The 20719-nt window shown below is 44.1% G+C and overlaps 1 protein-coding gene across 8 annotated transcripts in view; it reads left to right on the plus strand.

Annotated features, from left to right (window-relative positions):
• Positions 1-20719, plus strand: part of Sulf1 (sulfatase 1) — a 168996-nt gene that overhangs the window by 91987 nt on the left and 56290 nt on the right. For 7 of the 8 annotated variants that reach the window (XM_006495510.4, XM_030253970.1, XM_006495513.4 and 4 more), the window contains 3 exons: positions 1896-1968; positions 2285-2515; positions 12583-12822. In XM_006495510.4, the coding sequence (XP_006495573.1) occupies positions 2344-2515; positions 12583-12822 (412 nt within the window). In that variant the 5' untranslated portion in view covers positions 1896-1968; positions 2285-2343. Of the gene's footprint in view, positions 1-1264; positions 1417-1895; positions 1969-2284; positions 2516-12582; positions 12823-20719 lie in introns of those variants that run through there. The other variant, XM_006495514.1, reaches the window with a different exon arrangement.

Here is a 20719-nt window from a genome sequence, read left to right on the forward strand (position 1 = left end):
AGAGTCTTCTGCTCCCCGTGAGCTAACCATGAGTTGTCTCTACATCACCCCTCTTAGTAGAGGGTGGGTTACACTGTACCCAAAGCAAGAAAGCTGAGACCTGCTCACTCTTCACACACCCTTGCAGCCTCTGGGAGGTAAGAACACTCACAGAATAGGACCAACCCTAAAGGCTTGAAGGTCTATATTGAACAGCTAAGCCTGACCCTACAGTTCATGGCAAAAAAAAAAGCTGCTCCTTGCTGTCTAGTTTCTGTTGCTGTCATCTCTCTTCTGTGTTCAGATTGGGTGTTTTGTGATTTAAAGCAAGTGCACAAAAAACCAGGCAGCCAGTGCAAAATAATTGCAGGCTGGAGTTGTTAGCGTGCACTGCAATTGCCGGAATAACCCTGAGTTAAGGGCGAAAAACAAGAAATCCTGCTTATTGACTGTCCAGAGCACAGGATCAGTTGGAAGTACCTTGCTGTTGCCCTGCCAACAGTTAGCTACCTAGGGGAGACTCATTTGCAGACATCAGGTTTTCATTCAAAAATTTAGTTTGTTGTTGTTGTTGTTGTTGTTCTTGTTGGTGGTGGTAGTGGTGGTGGTGGTGGTGAGGAGTGTTGAGATACACACACGCGCGCTTGCACACACACACACACACAAAGAGAGAGAGAGAGAGAGAGAGATTATAGGCTGCAGAGTGAGAGATATTGAAACTGTATACAAAACAGTTTTTTTAAATAATAGGGGCAAAAGTGTGCATATGTTTGCACAAAACAAGCAACGTGGGTGATAGGATGCACACATTCTTCTTTGGCTGCCTCTTGCCCATCTCCAGACTTTGGAGCATGGGCATGCATGAGGATACCTTCCCCTGCTCTGTGATGCTTGCGCCTAAGCACTCCTACCCATTTATCCTATGCCAGCTTATTGTTGCACATCAAAATACAGATCCTCAGGTGTGGGGTGGAGAGGCTGATGAAGTGGGCTGCTATCTAATTAGTTTCATGAAAAGCTTTTGTGGCATAACAGAGGAGAGGGAAATAAAGAGCCTCTCGCTGTCTTTCAGAAGTCTGAGAGATGAGCTTTCTGCAGATTAGTGTTCCGAAGTGGAGGAGCGTTTTCCCAACCCTTTCAGATGTCTCCTCCCATGCAGCTTTACAAAGATGTCTGCTATGCCCCCCTCTGGATTGCATTTATTTACTCCTACTGTGGAAGGGCTGCCACTTGCCTCTGGCCTCAGAGCCAATCAGGCTTCTCATTCTGCGGCTTCCTTAGATCCTTAGCAGCAAAACCAACGCTGTGCTAGCTGCTCCAAACCCTGTCCTGACAACAGTCAGACTGGCGACTGACAGCACGAGGGGACACTGCCATCCAAGGTGCCACTGCAGAGCCCAGGACTGAACAGGATCAACCTTGCTGTGTTTTGTTCTGGTGATTGAGGGCATGGTTAGGAGCTTCTCCAGGGCTTGGAAAAGGTGGTTCGGTCTCTTACTTGTTAAGAAGTCTTTGTCAGCAGAGATGACTCTCCTGGCTAGTGAGTGGCATGATGCAGATGACGAGAGACAGCTTTGCATTTTACTCTTCTTGGTAGACAGTCACTGAGGGATGCCGACAATCAAGGCTCCCCTAGCATGCCCACACCAGCCACTCTGCACCTTCCCAGTGGCCGTCTCCTCTCATCCATTAGTCTCATTGGGGATTTTTAAAGATGCCCAGGCCACTGTTTGTACAGCTGCTTGGGAAATGGAGATGCTATCTGAGTCACTGATCAGTAGTTCTGTGTGTTACCCACTGCCTTTTGCAGAAGAAAGGGAAAAAATCCACGTTCCAAGGCATTACTTTAGATCAAAAGCCTGTTTTGAAACCCTTAACTGATGCTGCCTTTGTATTTTTTCCTCTCTCCTTTCTAGGACTCCATCTGCAGATGTTCTGAAAACCTCTGAGTCTAGAAATTGATTATTCACCCAGGATACCTAATTCAAGGTATTAGCTCTTGTCAGAAAGCTTTTACATCTCAGCTCGGTCCTGCAAATTACACTTTGGCAATAGCTGGGAACGGGAAAGTTGGATGGAGAATAAAGGATAAAAGTGATTTTGTAAAATAATCAAGTATTTAAAATCTCCCTGGTGGTAGTGAGGGTCTGCTACCTGTGACTCACACACAGCTCAGTCCCGCCAGCCTGCCTGCCAGCTCTGGCTTATTTGCGGGCCCTTTTGCTACAACCGTGTTTCGGTTTGGATTTAATTCTCACCCTTTTCCCTATTTCTCTTGATACCTCCCCCATCCCCTACACCCCAGCTCCCAGAACTCAGCCGACCAAGGAGCTTGGAAGACTTTGCAACTTTGGACCAAGCACAATGAAGTATTCCCTCTGGGCTCTGCTGCTTGCCGTGCTGGGCACACAGCTGCTGGGAAGCCTGTGTTCCACCGTTCGGTCCCAGAGGTTCCGAGGAAGGATACAGCAGGAACGAAAAAACATCAGACCCAATATTATCCTTGTGCTCACTGACGACCAGGATGTGGAGCTGGGTGAGAATCTGACTTTTTGATTTGCCAGTCTATTTGATTCGAATGCTTTCCAGAGCCTCGCCTGTATCAGTGGTACCAGTGGTCCTTTAGAGGACCAGTGCTTTGCTAGCTGCTCCTAACAACCATCTGGTTAACAAACCGAACTCGTACGGCTCATAAACTATTTGATTTGTTTCAGTATTACTTCTCTGGTATTATATCCGTCCTGTTACAGCATTAAAGAATAATTTCAAACAGGAGAAGAAGATGGGAAGCTTGGGAATCCACAGAGGTCGTGGACTTTATAAACTTTATGAACCCTGGACCAAGGGAATTGTGGCTCATTCCTGTAGTCTCATAACTTGGAAAGTAGAGATGAGAGATCAGCAGTTTAAGGTGATCTTAACTAGCCGTGTAGTGAGTTAGAGACAGCCAGAGACACGCAAGACCCTGTATCAAAAAGAAAAGGGGAAAGTGGAAAGAACGAAGTTAATTTGAGAACTACATGAGTTAAGTATGTCAAAGTTCATGAGAGTGTGACTTTCTCTGAATGTATATAAAAGATTGAGTCAAGGAATTTTCAATGGTTACTTAGAGCGTGACTTACCCATCCATAGCTTGCTGAAGTAACTGTACAACTGTAGGTGACTAGGCTCAAATTTTTCATTCATTCATTCATTCATTTGAAACTGAATCTCAGGGTGTGACCTATGGCTGTCATGGGACTCTCTGTAAACCAAGTTGGCCTCAAACTCAGAGAGATCTGTCCACCCTTACCTTCTGAATGCTGGGATTAAAGGTGTGCACCACCATGCACAGACGTAATATATGTAGTTGAAATGTAACCGTGTTCCACATATCTTTGCAGTATCTCGCCATGCCTGGGTTTGTACTTTGGAACTGTGTCTCCTGAGTTTATTCAAGAGCACTCAAATGAAGTGTGCCAAGATTTAGTGGTTTCAGCTTACCTCTAACATCTTGCTCTTTAACTGCCTAGCCCTGGGCCCTTATTTGTAAGCCCATAGCCAAGATCTTCCTGAGTAGTTTATGATAGACACAAAATTCATCCTGCAGACTGTCACCACCACTCCTCAACTCCCCTGCTGTACTCCCATCTTTGCTCCAGGTCATTGATCAAAAGAGCCTACCTGTGCTGTTCAATTTGACCATAGGGAGGACTTTTCGGAGAGATCCCAAGGTTTGGTCTTGAGGATCAGACCATGAAATAACAGCAAAGTTGATTCTTAGAGTTTAGCTGGGAGCTGACGTACTAAAGGCCACTGGGGGGACCATTGTTGAGTCTGCTTTCTCATTTCATATTTAAAAAATAAAAAGTATGTTGATTTTCAGGATCTTTGTCAGAATGAAAGGCCATGCACATATGGCTTTATGATGAATACTCCTGGCTGTCCATTCATATTCAAAACCTACTCATTCACTTCCAGGAAAAGAAAATGTAGGACTCAAGTTTGACTTCATCTTCCCTAACACCTGCCACATCCTGGCAGAGCTGACATCTCTAGACCCACCTTGTTTCTGCAGCACCTTGGTCCCTTCATGCCCATTCTCCAGTGCATGGCTAGAGCTACCTTTAAACGACTGTATCAGGTCACCCTGAATTAAAACCCTTGAGTGACCGCCATGCTTTCTCCTGTAGCATGAACCCTGTAGGCAAGTGAGCTGAGGTCTCCCGGCCCCAGTGGATCTCAAGGGCTCTGCCATTCCCTAAAACCGTACTCTGTGCACAAAGAAGCAGTTTTGCTTATGGAAGTCATGTGCTGGCTCCCACTAACTTCTCACATCCCATGTGAGTCTTAGCATCTCTATCTCTCCCCTTGTATCTCCCTGGAGAAACAACAGCTGTCACAAGCAGTTCCGGTGTTCCACACCTCCCTTATGGCTCAGCCCACCATACCTCTCCAAGCCTGCCCCTTCCACACACCCCAGAGGTCAAGGCTGTTCTCTTTATTCTATAGTCGCCATTTTAGACAACAGTAGGTGTTCAGTACACTTGGGCTAGATACACATCAGTTCTGAAATAGCTAACCCAATTCCCAGAAAGGGATGTAGGCATCCATCATGTCCTTCTTCAACACTATGGTGCTGGCTTTAAAATAAAATAAGGAATTACTGGTTATACTTACTTTTTAATAGAATTCAAGTTTTTTGCCTTATCCTACGCCGTATTCATTTAGTAAATATTTACAGGGTAATTGCTAAGTGCTGTATTCTCTGGGGTGTAGAAAGATATGGTGGTAAACCCTCTCGGTCAAGCCTGTGCCTTCCTTCCTGTCTTGACCTTCTTTCTGCAATTCTCTAGCCAGATGACATGCTGAACATTAGACCGTTGGGTTTTCCAAGTAATCCTCAGAAGTGGTTGCTCTCACTACCCTGAGTTTATGCATGGCAAAAAGAGAGGATTAGTGAAGTCTCGGGTTAATAGATGATGAATCAGGACCTGTCTTTGACCCAGATCATCACAGCTGCAGCTTGAGCCAGTCTCTCACATCTGTTGAGCCATCATCGAACAATCACTAAGACCTTCCTAAAATCAGCCTGTCAATGCCTAGTACTCTCTGGGTTCTGGGAGACCAACACAGAAGTAGGAGATGGGCCGGCCCTCCTTCTCCAGTTGTGCCACCTGGTGATGAGGAAGGACAGTCAAGCATGGGCCAGGAGTGCAGAGGAGACCTTCTTAGCCATGTTGGTGGTGGTGATTATGGCTTGATCCTGTATAACATGCACATAGTTTCTCCAGAGCCCCTTATTGCATTGATTGTTCTTTGATTTTCCTCCCGAAACCGTTTTTAACAAGTTTGGTCTGTTTGTTCAGGCACATTGTTGTGCAACCAATCTCCAGAATACTTTTTTTTTCCTTTTTTCTCTTTCTTTTTTTTTGGGGAGGGGGGGTGTTGAGACAGGGTTTCTCTATATAGCTCTGGCTGTCCTGGAACTCACTTTGTAGACCAGGCTGGCCTCGAACTCAGAAATCCGCCTGCCTCTGCCTCCCAAGTGCTGGGATTAATGGCGTGCGCCACCACTGCCTGGCCAGAACACTTTTCATAACCTAAACTGAAACCTTCTACCATTGAACAGCTACCATCTTGGACTTCTTCCTTGCCCTAGGAGCTGAAATTTTTTGACAGACTTTAAACTTACACAGTGTAGCATTCTCTTGATCCAGCCCTGCTCTAGAGTGTGTGAGAACTTCTTTTTCAAGGATGTGTTCTATTCCATTCCAATATACTACATAAATCACACATTTTTAAATCCTCTATGCTTACTGTTGGGAATTTGAGTTGTTTCCTTCTTTTAGTGCAAGTAAACAATACTGCTATGACCATGTGTGTGCAAGGATCTTCAAGAGTTTCTTCTCAATTCTTTTACAAAAGAAAACATTATACCTAGAAGTAAGATCAGTGGCTGGGTTTTTTAATTTTTAACACTTCATATTATCTTTAATATATAATTATATCATTTTAAATTTATCTTTAGTATGGTTGGAAATAACAATGTTTTCCATAGCAACCACATTGTTTTTACATCCCTTACAGCTGTGTGCAAGTGTGAAAATTAGTCCAGGTTCTTACTGACACAAGTCATTTCTCTGTCTATTTGCTTTTGTGTTTGTTGTTGGTTCATTGTTCCAGATGCTAGCTCACTGTAATAGTGATGAACTGGGGTTTATTTCGGTTTTTTCTTTTACATGTAGTCTACTACACCATTGCTTTGGTAATTTTTTTCCTGGAAGGCTAAAGCAGTTGAGTGCTGAGCCTCCAGAAAAGCTGCTACACACTTAGAAAAATGCTTAGAAAATTATGAAGTTTTCAATAGACTATTTGTCTTATTTGGAAAGAATGAGACCGTCCTGAGCCTGTCTGGAAAGACAAAGAGTGAGCAGGGCTCTAATTATGTTATGAGAGCAAAGCTAGGAAGGAAAAGCATTCATTCACTCTGTCCTCAACTGTGAGGGCAAATAAATAAACTAGTCCTTTGTAAAGGGAGGGAGACACATGAGGAATTCATTACGGAAAGTGCTAGAACCTTACATGTGGTTCCAGAGAGCACTGGTCTACACTGCTGTGAATAAATCGTGTCATCCCACCCACAAAGACAGGATAGACAGCAATCAACACCCCAGGAGGAAACGACCTGTAGGGAGCATGCTCATTGCCCAATTCAGCACCCCCTGACTGGGCTTCCTCCAGAATTTAAGAAACCCCTGATTTTACTTTTAACAGGGTAGGTCCTGCAGTTAAGATAAGGACTCAAAGACGTTTATAAAAACAGCAGATTATGTGTTATCATACCGCTTCTTGAAGTGCTCTCTGCATGCTCTGCCTCAGTCCTCTCTCTAGTCCTCTCACCAACGCCCCAGACACACCCCCCTCAGCATCATTCCTTTGCCCACAGGACGCATGCGCAGAAACATCAGTGTGAAGTTCAGGACAATGGCTACTTCTGGGGAGACTAGTCACCAAGAGCATCCACGGCATCTGTGTTTTATTGTGACTAAAATGCACAAGTGCACCAGTGTATGTGTGTGTGTGTGTCGGGGGGGGGGGGGGGGGGAACCTCAGCTTTGTTAGATTTAATAAAACCAGATGTGTGACCCATTCTGTTCTTGTCTGAACTTTTACATATTTTACACATCAAAAGAAAGACATTTGAAATACCTGAGAAACTCTTCACTTTCTTCAACTTGAATTAGCAAGACAGAGAATAGATGCTCACTCTCTCCTAAATAGCCCCTTGGTCCCACTTTGAGAAGCAAATGACTGTTAGTACACAGAGATCTCAGCATGGCATTGCTTACGTTCTTAGGACTTGAGCTGACCCTGTCCTACCAGTTTCTACTTTCCCTTAGATCACAAATGGAATTAAGCCATAAATATGTAAATATGTGGAGATTTAAACCAGATCGCTGTGGGGTTAGTCTGTGGGTATGTGTTATTTGTCTATTACATTAAAAAAATAGCCAAGCCAAGAATGGTGCCACATGAATTTAATCCCATCATTCAGGAGGCAGAGTGGATCTCTGTGAATTTAAGGCTACATAGTCAAGTGCCAAGAACTGACTTTATTCAAGACCAAGACTTTAAAATATTTTCCTTTCCTGTTCTTCTCTTTTCTATTCTCTTTTTTAGTTCTGAAGAGTGAGAACTGCACTCCTCTGAGATAGTCACAGGCTAGCTCCCACGAGGCCCTTCAGCCACCCCGTTAGCTGTGGTTTGGCTCCCGGGACAGCCAGCTCCACTCAATCCCTTTGGCCTCCCAACGCCTGACCCAAGAGCCTGCCACTCTCAGTATTCCCCCACTGCCTGTACTGTGCGGTCAGTAGAGAGTTCTATAAACCCACATGTCTTGTGAGTGTGAAATCTGAAAAGACAGAGGCCAGGTGAGCTTCTCACATCTGCTGCTCCACATGTGAACTGCGACTGTGCAGGCATGCAGGCATGCAGGCATGCAGGCATGCAGGCCTGCCTCTCATGCCCACAGCTCTCTGTGTCTAAGGGCCTTGGCTCTTTGGTGGGGGAAGAGAGGAGGGAGCTTTAGTGACCTGGAAACATTCCAGACAGATTTATTACCTTTCTTGTTCTCCTCCTTTCCCACTTGTTTCTCCCTTTAGGTTTTAGCTGAAAACATCTTGGTTTCCTCTTACCCTAATTCTCCCTCCCCATACCCACTTCCCACCCCACTGAATAGTTCTGACAGAAAAATACTCTCTTTGTAATTCTTCTTGTGTTTTTAGATTCCAATATTCACTATACCAATACATCCATGTTTAATATGGGAATGGTTATTTTTGAGTATCCCATTCTTTGCCACAGGGGTGATAGTGGTTAGCATGAGAAAGCATGCTGCACTAGAGAGACTATCTATATATTTAGTACCAACCTTCCCTAATCAAAAAAGCTATGATACTGGCAAGCATGTGCATGGTTGGAGTGAGCAGAGGGACACTGCTATCTGCAGGACACTGGACATGAGCCCTCCACACCCTGCTCCTGCTCCATGCCTGCTGCTTCCTCACCATGCTACACTCTTATCCCTCTGGAAGCACAAGACAAAATAAGCTGTTCCTCCTGACTGCCTTGGCCTTGGTGTTGTATCTCAGCAACAGAAAACTAACTCATATGGGACTCCAACAAATACCAAACATATTGGGTACTCAAATCCCACATATAAAATGGGATACATATCCTGCTATTTACTTTAGATTACTCATAATCCCCAATACCATGCAAACATTTTGTTAATACTAGTTATGCTGCATATAGTTTGGGGAATGATGGCTGGGAATAAAGTGTCTCCGTGTGTTCAGCACACAACTATTTATTTATTTATTTATTTATTTATTTATTTATTTATTTATTGGTCTACTGATTTTTTTGGAACCTTTTAATATCTTTGAGTGCTTTCAACCTGCAATTGGTTTGAAAGCTCCAATGGGGAGCCCACAGATATGGAGTGCCAACTGTGTGGCCATAGCAACAACTTTCCTGCATCAAGGGAGCCCATCATAGCAGCAAAACATTTGCTTCTTGACAGCCCTGGGAATGAGTGAAGAGCGCTCCTTTTCACAGAAGAGAAAGACAAATCCAGAGAGGTTAAGTGAATTGCTCAGGCCGATCTGTGGCAACATCTGGATGTTGTTGAATTGCTCAGGCCGATCTGTGGCAACATCTGGATGTTGGTTGTTTGTCTGTTTTTTGAGGTAAGAGTCTTATTGTGTAAGCCAAACAGCCCTCGAACTCACAGCCCTCACACCTCTGCCTCCGGAGCACTGAGATCAACAGCAGGCACTCCTAGCTATGTTACAGGGCATGATAAGCTTTGGTACAATTTGTCAAAGACCATCAGTGGGGCAATCAGCAGGGGCAGATAACAATGTAAGGCTGTGTGATTGACAATCTTTAATCTATGCACAGCTAAAAGAAAGAGGAAAATACTTGGTGCTTCCTTCCAGGGTCATGCCAGCTGAAAGAAGCAGCTTAAATCCCTGTTTTGTCATCTTTGTATTCCCAGAATCCTACCTATTAGAGGCAGCCATTGTTGTGCACATGCCTGTTAGCTATGGAGGCCTAATCTACAAGGCTCGCCTGTCCCAAACCTCTGCTGCCACGGTACTGATGGCTCTGGAGAGGTAACATATGGGTTCTGGGGTCTGCTGCCTCCTCCCCAAGGCCAGATGAAGCAGAAGGTGACAACGCAGGTAGGACTTTGTTCGTGCTTCAGGGTCTTGAAAGAATCCATGCCATAGCCAATACTCAGGCCACCTGGAAATTGGGAGCATAGCTTCTGGGGCTGAGTGCTTACGACTGTGTAACTCTAGGTATGTGGCCTAACCCTCTACAGCTCAGCAGTATCTGGAACGTCATTGGCAGCCACAGCATAAATGGTTACTGTTAGGATCAAATGGGCATGAAGTACCTAGAGGAAAGCTGTGGATGATACATTGCATTTTCAGTCCATCTTAGAGCCTTGGAACTGAAATGATCTAAGCCTCTTAGATCGATCACCATGAGGAGGATGTTCACCCAAGTCTCTCCCAGTTCTTGGTGTCTTCGATTCTGTGTCCAGCCTTGAACACATAACCTCAAAATCTGTCCAAGTGTGGGCCAGCATCAAGTAGCTTCAGCATACGGGAAGTGTTAGAAGTGAGATCTCATCCCTAGACCAGATATGTTAGCTAATTGCTGGAGAAATCAGGATGACAACACAGCTCAGATAACTAAAAACCAGACAGTGGAGATGAGTGATTCCTCTAACTACGAACTAGGCTAATGAAAACTTAACCCCAGTTTTTATATTATTATGGCTTTCAGTCAGATTCCCATCCCCGTCCCACATTTGCAGTCCAAATGTGTCTGTAAGCAGGAGGTGTCCACTGGGGATGCAGGACCTCGGCTGATGGCCTCCAGCTGTGGTCTTTCCTTTCTTTTCTTTTCTCTTCTCTTCTCTTCTCTTCTCTTCTCTTCTCTTCTCTTCTCTTCTCTTCTCTTCTCTTCTCTTCTCTTCTCTTCTCTCCTCTCCTCTCCTCTCCTCTCCTCTCCTCTCCTCTCCTCTCCTCTCCTCTCCTCTCCTCTCCTCTCCTCTCCTCTTCTTTCTTTCTTTCTTTCTTTCTTTCTTTCTTTCTTTCTTTCTTTCTTTTAAAAATTTAACAAAGGCCTATAAAGGAAACTTTGAGAGCTGGTTCTTTGAAATAGACCATTGGGCAACGTTTGCTGCTTTTCTTAGCTGAGAATTGAGTACCACATAGCCCTAAACAGGAGAGAAGAGGAGCCTGGGGAACATCTTTGGAAGTCTTTCAACTTTCTCATCTTTATTCATAAATTCATGTTCAAGACGTTTCCCGTCTATGATCCCCCAATACGAATGTAAAAGGCAACCCTTCTGCCACGGGTTTCTCTTTGATCTTTTGTGAGGCACATTCATTTCAGTTACTCTGCATCATCAGTGAAAGCAGTCCCTTTCCAGATTCCTTCTTAGTGCTGTAAGTCTGAGCCATTAGTCAACTCCGCCCTCCGCCATGAATTACAGCCTCTCTTTGACTCTGCTTCTGGAACCCTGAGTGCTAAGCCGGGCAGGGCAGGATGTCATCAGCAGCCCTTTGGTTGTGATCTTTAACGCACACAGCATCTCTGCTGTTGCTGCAGCAACACCTCTCAAAGCTTTGCTCATCACATTCCTTGCCTGTAACTAAGACCCTACTCTGCCTTTATTGTGTGGCTCCTATCAGACCCCAGGATGTCTGCCTAGCATTTGAACTGTTCTCATTGCTTCTCCGGTCACACCTCATCAAGAAAATGTTCCATGTTCCTAACCATGGTGTTCACAGAGTTCACAGAATTCTATTGCTCTTCTCATCACCGGAGCCTCAGCCATGCAGTTCTCCCTGTGTCCCCAGCAATGCACTGCTCCTGCCCACCCAAAGTGGGTGTGTACTCTATGTCATGTACTGACTATGAAAGGTGCCTGGTCTCCAGAAAAACACTGAAAGGGGGAGCAGTCACAAGCACCCTGCACAAAACCATAGTTAAGTTCTAATGAGACGCAATTAGAAGCTCCCCACACACTGTCCTGTGCACTGAGTGAATAGAAAACACTCTGGAGTAGGTCCCATTTTCCTTGGAAACCAAAGACTTCCCTCCTTTCTTTGGAAAGAGTGTCACCTGTTAGAAATCTGAGGCTCTGGGATTCAAATGCAATGGGCTTGACTGTAGCACTCTGTAGTACATTTCTTGACAAGTCCTGAAAAGACTACAGAATTTGGCCTGTGCCTCTCTGTGGGGAGGGTGGGGGAGGGGGAGCGGGAAGTGTTTCAGCGGCAGTCAGAGGAGTGGGGCAGATTGTTTTTCTTCCTTAGAAATCTCATTTACCATGTCACCTCACCCTTAAAGTTAGAACTATTTTGCGTTCATGCCCATACTTTTGAGCAAGAAGACAACCTAACCTTAAAAGTGTTGTGTAAACTGTCCAAGGCATAACCCAATAGTCTTATCCAGAGAGAAACACGGGCAGATATTGGTTAGCTTGCTAGAGGATAGCAAGTTACCTCGAAGATACCTTTTTCCCCCTCTCCCTCCTTATGACCCTCTGTCCGGTTACAGGTATCTTAGAGGATCTTTTGCTTTATAGGGTTCTTTTTTTTTTCTTTTTTGTCTGCATTAGAATTAAGATTTAAATGTTGTATCTGCTAAACTCCAGTGTCCTTAGGCTTTCCCTGTGCTTAGCAGGATTTTGCTACTCTGTACCAAGCTATTGTTTTCTCAGGATCTTCAAAGGCTCAGGACACTGGAATCTCCCTCATATCAGAAAGTCTGGCTTTAATTACATGATTAGCCTGCATGCTTTTTCCTTTGTGGTTAAAGAGGAGAGAGATTGAAATGTGCTTACTGTTTATTCTACAGAATGTCTGAGATGTTTGGATCCCAAATGGCTTGTTTTGTTCTAGAATTGAGAACTGATAGAATTGTAGACTCCTTCACACGGGGAAGGGAACTAATAAATGAGGGAACAGCGCTATCTAAATGACTTATGGAAGTGTGTGTTTTGCTAACCAGTGTCAGACCTGTGCCTTTCAGGTTCCCTGCAAGTCATGAACAAGACGAGAAAGATCATGGAACAGGGTGGGGCCACCTTCACCAATGCCTTTGTGACCACGCCCATGTGCTGTCCATCACGCTCATCCATGCTCACTGGGAAGTACGTGCATAACCACAATGTCTACACCAACAATGAGAACTGCTCGTCTCCCTCGTGGCAGGCAATGCACGAGCCTCGGACCTTTGCTGTGTATCTCAACAACACCGGCTACAGAACAGGTAAAACATGACGTTCCTTTCCCCCCACAGTCTCAGATGAGGGGAACTGCACTGGGTAATATTATATATGAGAAGTTCCAGGAGACTCAACAATGAAGAGTCTAACTTCTCTCGTCTCTGCCTTGGTCCATGTTCTGTTGCTATAACAGAATCCACGAGGCAGGGTAACTTACTGAAGAAAAAGGTTTAAGGAGCATAGAGTCAGTGGGTCAAAGTTGCAAGAACATGCTAGCAGCTTCCAGCAGAAGATTTTATTCTCAATCATTAATGGCAACGAGTGAAAAAAAACAAGTTAAGTGCCCTGGGAACACAAGGCTGGCCTCACTTCCTAGTAACCTTGTCAGGAGGCAAAAACTACTCCTGGGAAAGGTACTTAGCGACCTACTTAGGTCTAAAACACTCAAATTTTAAAGAAGATAAGCCATATTAACACCAGAGCAAAAAGTGTTTTCACTCAGGAGGATGTACCAATGTGACATCCCTTATAGAAAACCCAGGACTTGGGCTGGAGAGACCACTCAGTGGTTAAGAGCACTGGCTGCTCTTCCAGAGGTCCTGAGTTCAATTCCCAGCAACCACATAACCATCAGTAATGGGATCTGATGCCCTCTTCTGGTGTGTCTGAAGACAGTAAGTGATAGTGTACTCACATACATAAAATGAATAAGTATTTTGAAAAGAAAAGAAAATCCTGGATTCTCAGTGGGTGCCGTATGAAAATATTCCCATGAGGGCCCCCAGCGAGTGGAATATTGCAAGGTGACATGCCATGAATGAGGTTACATTCCCTTCACAAATCTCAAGGGTTAATGGGAAAACTTGGGGATTTTCTTAGATGCAGGTAACCCCTGCTGGTTTTTCGGGAGAAATCTCCAAGGTCTGTTCACTCAGTGTCTATGCAAGAGCCCTGGATGCGGTAGATGGGCCAAATAACTTCCCGAATGGATGGATGAATACGCCAGTCTCTGTGGACCCTCCTCATATGTTCATTTACTCAGACGTAGTTAATGGGGCTTGAACCATTGCTTCTGCTGAAGTCTCAGGACTAAGCATTCACGGTTCCTTCCAGCAGACGAGCTGTCTCTGTTGTCCCAGCTCCCAACCCTGAACCTGCACACAGCAAAATGAGGGTTATGGTTAGCTGGGATTTTGAAAGCTGGACTCTTTTGAGAGGGATTCTGAGGCAGGAATAAAGAAGAATGGCTTCCTGGGAATATCATCCTAAAGCCCTTATTCTCCCGCACTGGGTACTGCTTCCAGTTTACTTAGCATTTCTTCATGGATGCACATGGAGGGTTTGCCTAGTCAAAGGTAGGGTTGGGTTCTCTACCTCAAGATCCACTTAGATTCAATCATGAGAATTGAAGATGACATCAAAACGGCTAATTGGAAATAATTTTTAGGCCTCCAGAGTATCTGTTCTCAAAGCTTAAAACTAAAGAATTTCAGAAAAATATTCTTTTGGATCTCTTTTTTTAATCTCTCCCAACAGGCTCAGAAAATACGTAGTCATTTTCCTTTTTACAGCAAACCCCATGGGCACTTAATTCTTGTTATTTATGGATGAAATGGTTGATTGTACATATGGGAGCTTCACCACATAGGTATCAGAGGATTCTGATTCACAGAGGACACCCCCTGTTATCTCAGGGGTGTTTGCTTCTGGTTAGTGGGGACTTACAGAGGGTATCTTCTCCTAGTATGTCCTCTCACATTAATGGTTTAAATTTATGGCACCTTTCATCTTAGGACTCTCGAGCAATTTGCAAATCCACCAAGCATCTGTGCCATCCAGGTTGGCAAATGTGCTTGGCCGTACCATACAACTGGAGTAGGGGCTTCAGAAACTGTGTATGGCTAAACCTCAGAAGCAGGTTTAAAACAGTCCCCTAATACCCGGTGCCTAAGTAGCTGTACAGGCTAGTTTTGTGTCAACTTGACACAGCTGGAGTTATCACAGAGAAAGGAGCTTCAGTTGGGGGAATGCCTCCATGAGATCCAACTGTAAGGCATTTTCTCAATTAGTGATCAAGGGGGAAAGGCCCCCTTGTGGGTGGGACCATCTCTGGGCTGGTAGTCTTGGGTTCTATAAGAGAGCAGGCTGAGCAAGCCAGGGGAAGCAAGCCAGTAAGGAACATCCCTCCATGGCCTCTGCATCAGCTCCTGTTCCCTGACCTGATTGAGTTCCAGTCCGGACTTCCTTTGGTGATGAACAGCAGCATGGAAGTGTAAGCCGAATAAACCCTTTCCTCCCCAACTTGCTTCTTGGTCATGATGTTTGTGCAGGAATAGAAACCCTGACTAAGACAGTAGCCATCAAATGTGTTTTGTTCATGAGAAGCGTGTGAAATCAGTGCCTTTGCTTTTCCCAGGATCCCTGTAGTACAATGTGGAGCTGGGAAGACTGAACTGTCTGCACACCCAGAACATATGGATGCTTTTGTGCTCAGGGATGGAGCTGCAGGGTTGGGCTTAGGGCAGCACCTAGGGTGTGTTGATTTGTTTCAGGGATAACTTTCTCAGAAAAGTGAGGAAGACGTGGATGGGCATCTATGGCTTACCCACTCTGTCTTGGACACTTTAGTTATGTCATCTAGGTCTTACAAAAAACTTGGAGGAAGGCTATGGTACCAAGGAAGAAACCAGGACTCAAGAAGACTCCTTGTCAAAGGACAAAAGTCCCTCGCCTGATGGTGCATAGTTTTCCAGGAGCCTTTTGTTTGTCTTTTATGACGGTGTCTCCTATAGTCTCGGCTCACCTCAAACTCAGTACTTGGAACTTTTGATCATCCTCCCCTCCCTGCAGAGTGCTGGGATTATAGGCATATGTCGCTATGTCTGGCTGTCCTCAGGATCATATTTCTGTGCATGCTATTCTCTCCTGCCTTGTTCCAAAGTGCCTCACAGACACATAGAACCCCGTAAGATGTAGACCAGTGAGTCCCCTGACACGCAGAAACAAATGGAAACACCCACCTAGTGTTCTGGCAAAGTTTGGCTCACAAAGTACGTGCTATGGATTCATATAGAAAGGCTGTGAGGAAGGACTAAACTTTGTAATTGTAGAAGCAAAAGTGGAAAAAAGCCATTGCAAAGTTCACTGCATCCCCAGCAAGAGAAGCAGCTTGTAGGTAGCATAGTATCCTCCAGTACTTACTTCAGATGTATTGTGTTGGGTTGGCTAAAACTAGAGAGCATTCATTGAAGAGTTTTGTCTGTTTGTTCCTACAGCACAGGGTGACTCCTAACCCCTCACCTCTAAATGCTGGCATTACAGGCATATGCCACCATATCTAGTCACCAATGAGTCTAACCCTGTATTTTTCCCAGCAATAAATTTATAACTACAAGACAGAGGTGTTCTTGGGGATAGAGCTATCACCAAGGCTTAGGAGGGCAGGGCTCAGCTTGGAATATTACCCCAGTTGCAGAGGTGGTCTGTGATAAAGCCATGACACTAAACCAGTGGGGGGAAATAATTGGTTGCTGCTTTCCTAATTATGAACATACTATTTGGAATATTTAACTGTAGACTTAAGAATAACAGGGGAAATTGAAATAATGTGACATGTGAATCTCCATCTAGAGCAAAACGCAAAGCAGTGATAAGTCTTAGGAAAAACAACTCTAAAAAGACAAATTACTAAGAGGCTTATTTTGGGAGACACCCAGAATACACAGGTTTAAATGAAATGAATCGATCCAGTATTATATTTACTCTTGTATGACATGACTTTCCTCTTTCAGAACTTAGGCATATTTTTGGACTGGTTGTAGCCTAAATGTTTCTAACTTTACTCATGGAAAATGTGAGTTCATGAAAGCCAAAAGTCCAAGAAGGGAAAAACACAGCGCCGCACCTATTGCGTTCTGTCCTGAGGAATGAAGTGAGAAAGGCCATGGCTTGTCTGTCACAAAAACTCAAGCGTTCTGCCTGAAGTCTGCTAAAAATTATGACGGGATAGATGTTAGTATAAAACTGAGCCCCAAACCATAAGGTTAAAGAGAAAAATCATGCATGGTGGGGAGGCTGCGCTGAGTGGAAGGGAAAGAAACCAAAGCAAAGCTGAAGGGTCACGGCCACTTCTCTCTCTGCCCACGATCTGCCTGAGGAATGCACACCAGTTTCCTGACATACAGTTTTTTTACCTGTCCAAAATTACACTGCAGGTCTGCTATGCTTGCTGAAATTACCTTGATCCTTTCAATTATGTTGTTAAAAAATGCAGTTATAAACAGTATAGGAAATCACATGAGCTGAATTTTTGACAAATCTGTTCTATTTCATGCTTTAAGTGGAAGAAATCTGCAATGAAAATTTTAATTAATTGTGGGCTGGTATCTCACTGTGTTTCACAGGCTGGTCTTTGACCCCCATTCTCAAGCTATCCTCTCAGGTCAGCCTCCACTACAGACAAATGGTGCCATACTTGGCTTTGTTGTATATTTTCTTCCTGTGATAAATTAATTTACATAAAATTACCTATGTTTTCATTCTGTGCCTTTTTACAGATTTATTTTACTTGTATGAGCTTGTTTACTCTCTAGTAAAGGAATTAATTGAGAGTTTTCTAAGGTAAGACAAGCTAATACTCTCATTTGTATGGATGATGATGTTATAGATTTTTATTAGGCACAGAAAAGTGAAATGTTATATATATCTATTGGACCAAGGCATACTGCGGGTACACCAGACCCTGGGATATAAAGAGGCAAGAGTCCATTCTTCAAGATGCTTCCACTCCATTTGAGTAGCCCAAATTCATAAGTACAGATGCATCACAAAGTAACACAGTTCTCAATTATGTCATAGTCACTACAATAAAAGTGCCTCAGGCATTAAAATGTCATGACAACATCATTCACTATACTAAATAAGGTTCAATTTTTCTAAGCACCACATCTTTTACAGTTACTATGATGTAACAAAGGATTTTCTTCAGACAGTGAATGCATTTTTTTCTAATGCAGTAGATTAACCTAAGCAGAAGTTGTATGACACCTCCCCCCCTCCCCTGACACACACACACTAACAGTTATAATCCAGTCTTTCTTACTTCTTCTTTCCAGCTTCAGCCACTACCTTACACAGCTGTGAAGGCCAGTGGTAATGCCTAAAGGAACAAAATGGTTCTGAAAGCCATGTCCACGTTGGGTAACTCTAACAACACCGTTACTGGAAGGAGGAAGAAAATTCAGTACTTATACCCAAGCCATTGGCATGGTAGTATGGACCTGGGAATCAAGTTCACTTTAGAGAGAGACATAGGTGAATAATACGCATGGAGCAGATTGACTGGAAGCCCATAAAATCAAGTGTAGAGCACTGCCAAGACATTTTATATCCAGAGAAGCCAGGGGATGGTTAGAGATGGCTGGAGGCTCCAAAATGATGAGACTAAGTTGTGCTGCCATCCTGGGCCTGGGCACTCTTGCAGTGAATGTGGTCGGCAACAGCACATCTGGAATCCTGAATACATTTTTCACACTCCATGAACACAAAGACTTGGAGGCAGTTCTGAAGGCAATGGCAAGAACTGTTAACAGACATGAAGGCGTCATTTATAAGGGAAGGATTAAGGCAAGGGGCACTCACTGTAGTAATGGCTAGAAATGGTACAAAGTGACCTAAAAAGTCCAGCCACGAAGGAAAGGCAGGCATGACTGGGCATGGCTGCCCTGAAGGCGGGAGCACCGAAAGGAGCGGGGAAGGTTTGAAAATCAGCTAAGGAAAATGGAAACCACAGGAGAGATACTTGGTTTCTACAAAGTAAGTCATAGAGCAAGGTGTCCTTCAACCAGAAAATGGTAAAGTACTTAAAATATGGGATTGTGTGAGAAGCCCCAGTATATGTCAAGCACTGTTTTAGGTCCTTTACCTCTTGATCAGGCTCTTCGGCCCACACAACACCCTACCATTATGCTTCTCCCGCTCAGGTTCTTCAGAGCGGTGTAGGAAGGAGGAGATGGGAGCAAGCCTTTAGGTGCCTGCAAAGCCTGCTCTCAGCTACAAAGTCCAATTGCTATGCTATGCTCTTTTACAAAACCTCTCTGAAAGCAAATGGGTAAAAAAGTAGGGTGAGGCCCTTAGGGATAAGGAGGAAGACAGAGCAGGGCAGGGTTAAGCACAAGCTCCCAGCACAGCCTCTTTCTGAACTCAGAACGAGCAGGAACAAGGGTCTGGGCTGCTTCTCAGATTGAATTCTACTGTGCTTTGTTAGAAAGGGGAAACCATTTTGTAATTCTAGCCTGGAGAGGAAGCCAGAAGTGTCACACAGGCAGACACCTGACATTTTGTTCTACACTCATCAACCTGATTGGGAGCTGGGCAGGATCATCAAACTACAGACACTGGGTAGGTGGGGCACTTGGTCCTTCACTTGCTTACACGGTCCACAAGAAAACATTCCTCCAACAAAGAAACCAGCATACTGTGCATCTTTTAGTTTCTATTCCTTCCTTCCTTCCTTCCTTCCTTCCTTCCTTCCTTCCTTCCTTCCTTCCTTCCTTCCTGATTTATCTATCTATCTATGTTATGTGCATTAGTGTTTTGCCTGCGTGTATTTCTTTGTGAAAGTGTGAGATCCCTTAGAACGTGAGTTACAGACAGTTGTGGGTGTGGGTATTGGGAATTGAACCCAGGTCTTCTGGAAGCATAGTCAGTGCTCTTAACTACAGCGCCATCTCTCCAGCCCCAAAGTGGTATGTTTCTCAGACTCAAGTCAAGATTCTTTCCTTTTTGTTTTGTTTTTTGTTTTGTTTTGTTTTTTTCTTTTTTGTTTTTTTTTTTTGTGTTTTTTTTTTTTGTTTTGTTTTGTTTTTTTTTTTTTTGAGACAGGGTTTCTCTGTGTAGCCCTGGCTGTCTTGGAACTCACTCTGTAGACCAGGCTGGCCTCGAACCCAGAAATCCACCTGCCTCTGCCTCCCGAGTGCTGGGATTAAAGGCGTGCGCCACCACCGCCCGGCTGAGATTGTTTTCAAAGAAAATAACGCTTAAGGAATAACATAAACTTAAGACACCTTAAGGAACTATATTCTATAGAAGCATGTTAGAACAAATCAGCTTTTAAATTTTGAACTAAAGTACAAACATATTTTTTATTAAGTCCAGAACGTATAAACTCTCTGGAATATACTTGGTACATGAGGCTCAGTGTAGGAAACATTGGTGGAGCCCTGTACTGAACAGGGATGGTGGGCAGGCCACAGGGTGAGGCAAAAGTAGACACAGAGGTTCATTGCTCTAGTCTTAGCACTTAGGAGACAGAGTCAGGAAAAATGACAATTCAAGGCCAGTCTGGGTCACATAGCCAGACATTGCCTCATAGATAGTTAGATAGATAGATAGATAGATAGATAGATAGATAGATAGATAGATAGATGCATACATACGTACATACATGGATACATACATGGATACATAGATAGATGACCAAAATAAATAAATAAAGTAGAAAGAGTCTATCAAAAGGGACAAAGCTTCCTCATGAACCAGACTATGATTCCAAGAGGAAAGGGAAGGCGCATTAGAGCTACAGGGTACAGAATTCAGGGTTCAAGACAAGTCTTTGAGGGAAACAGAGTTTGCCCTGGCCTTGATTCAAGACCAGATTGGGATAAAGAAGACAGTAGAAGTGGAGTGCCTCTCTGGGGTGCTCTACTCGGTGAGGGAGGACCTGGAAGCTTAGGAAAGCTTGCTCTGTGGATATGTGAAAAGCAAGGTGAACTTCTCTGTGGAGATTTTGTGACTCATTGCTCAAATAAAAAGCAACACAATGTAATTTTGTCACCAAGAACGGCTTTCAGTGCCCCAGTCCTCACATGGCTATCACATGCCTGATCTCTTAGTCTGACTTTCTCCGTTTCCCAGTTGACTGAACAAAGGAATATATTCTGC

The sequence above is a fragment of the Mus musculus genome, chromosome 1 (assembly GCF_000001635.26).
Source record: "Mus musculus strain C57BL/6J chromosome 1, GRCm38.p6 C57BL/6J".
NCBI classification, from domain to species: Eukaryota; Metazoa; Chordata; class Mammalia; order Rodentia; family Muridae; genus Mus; species Mus musculus.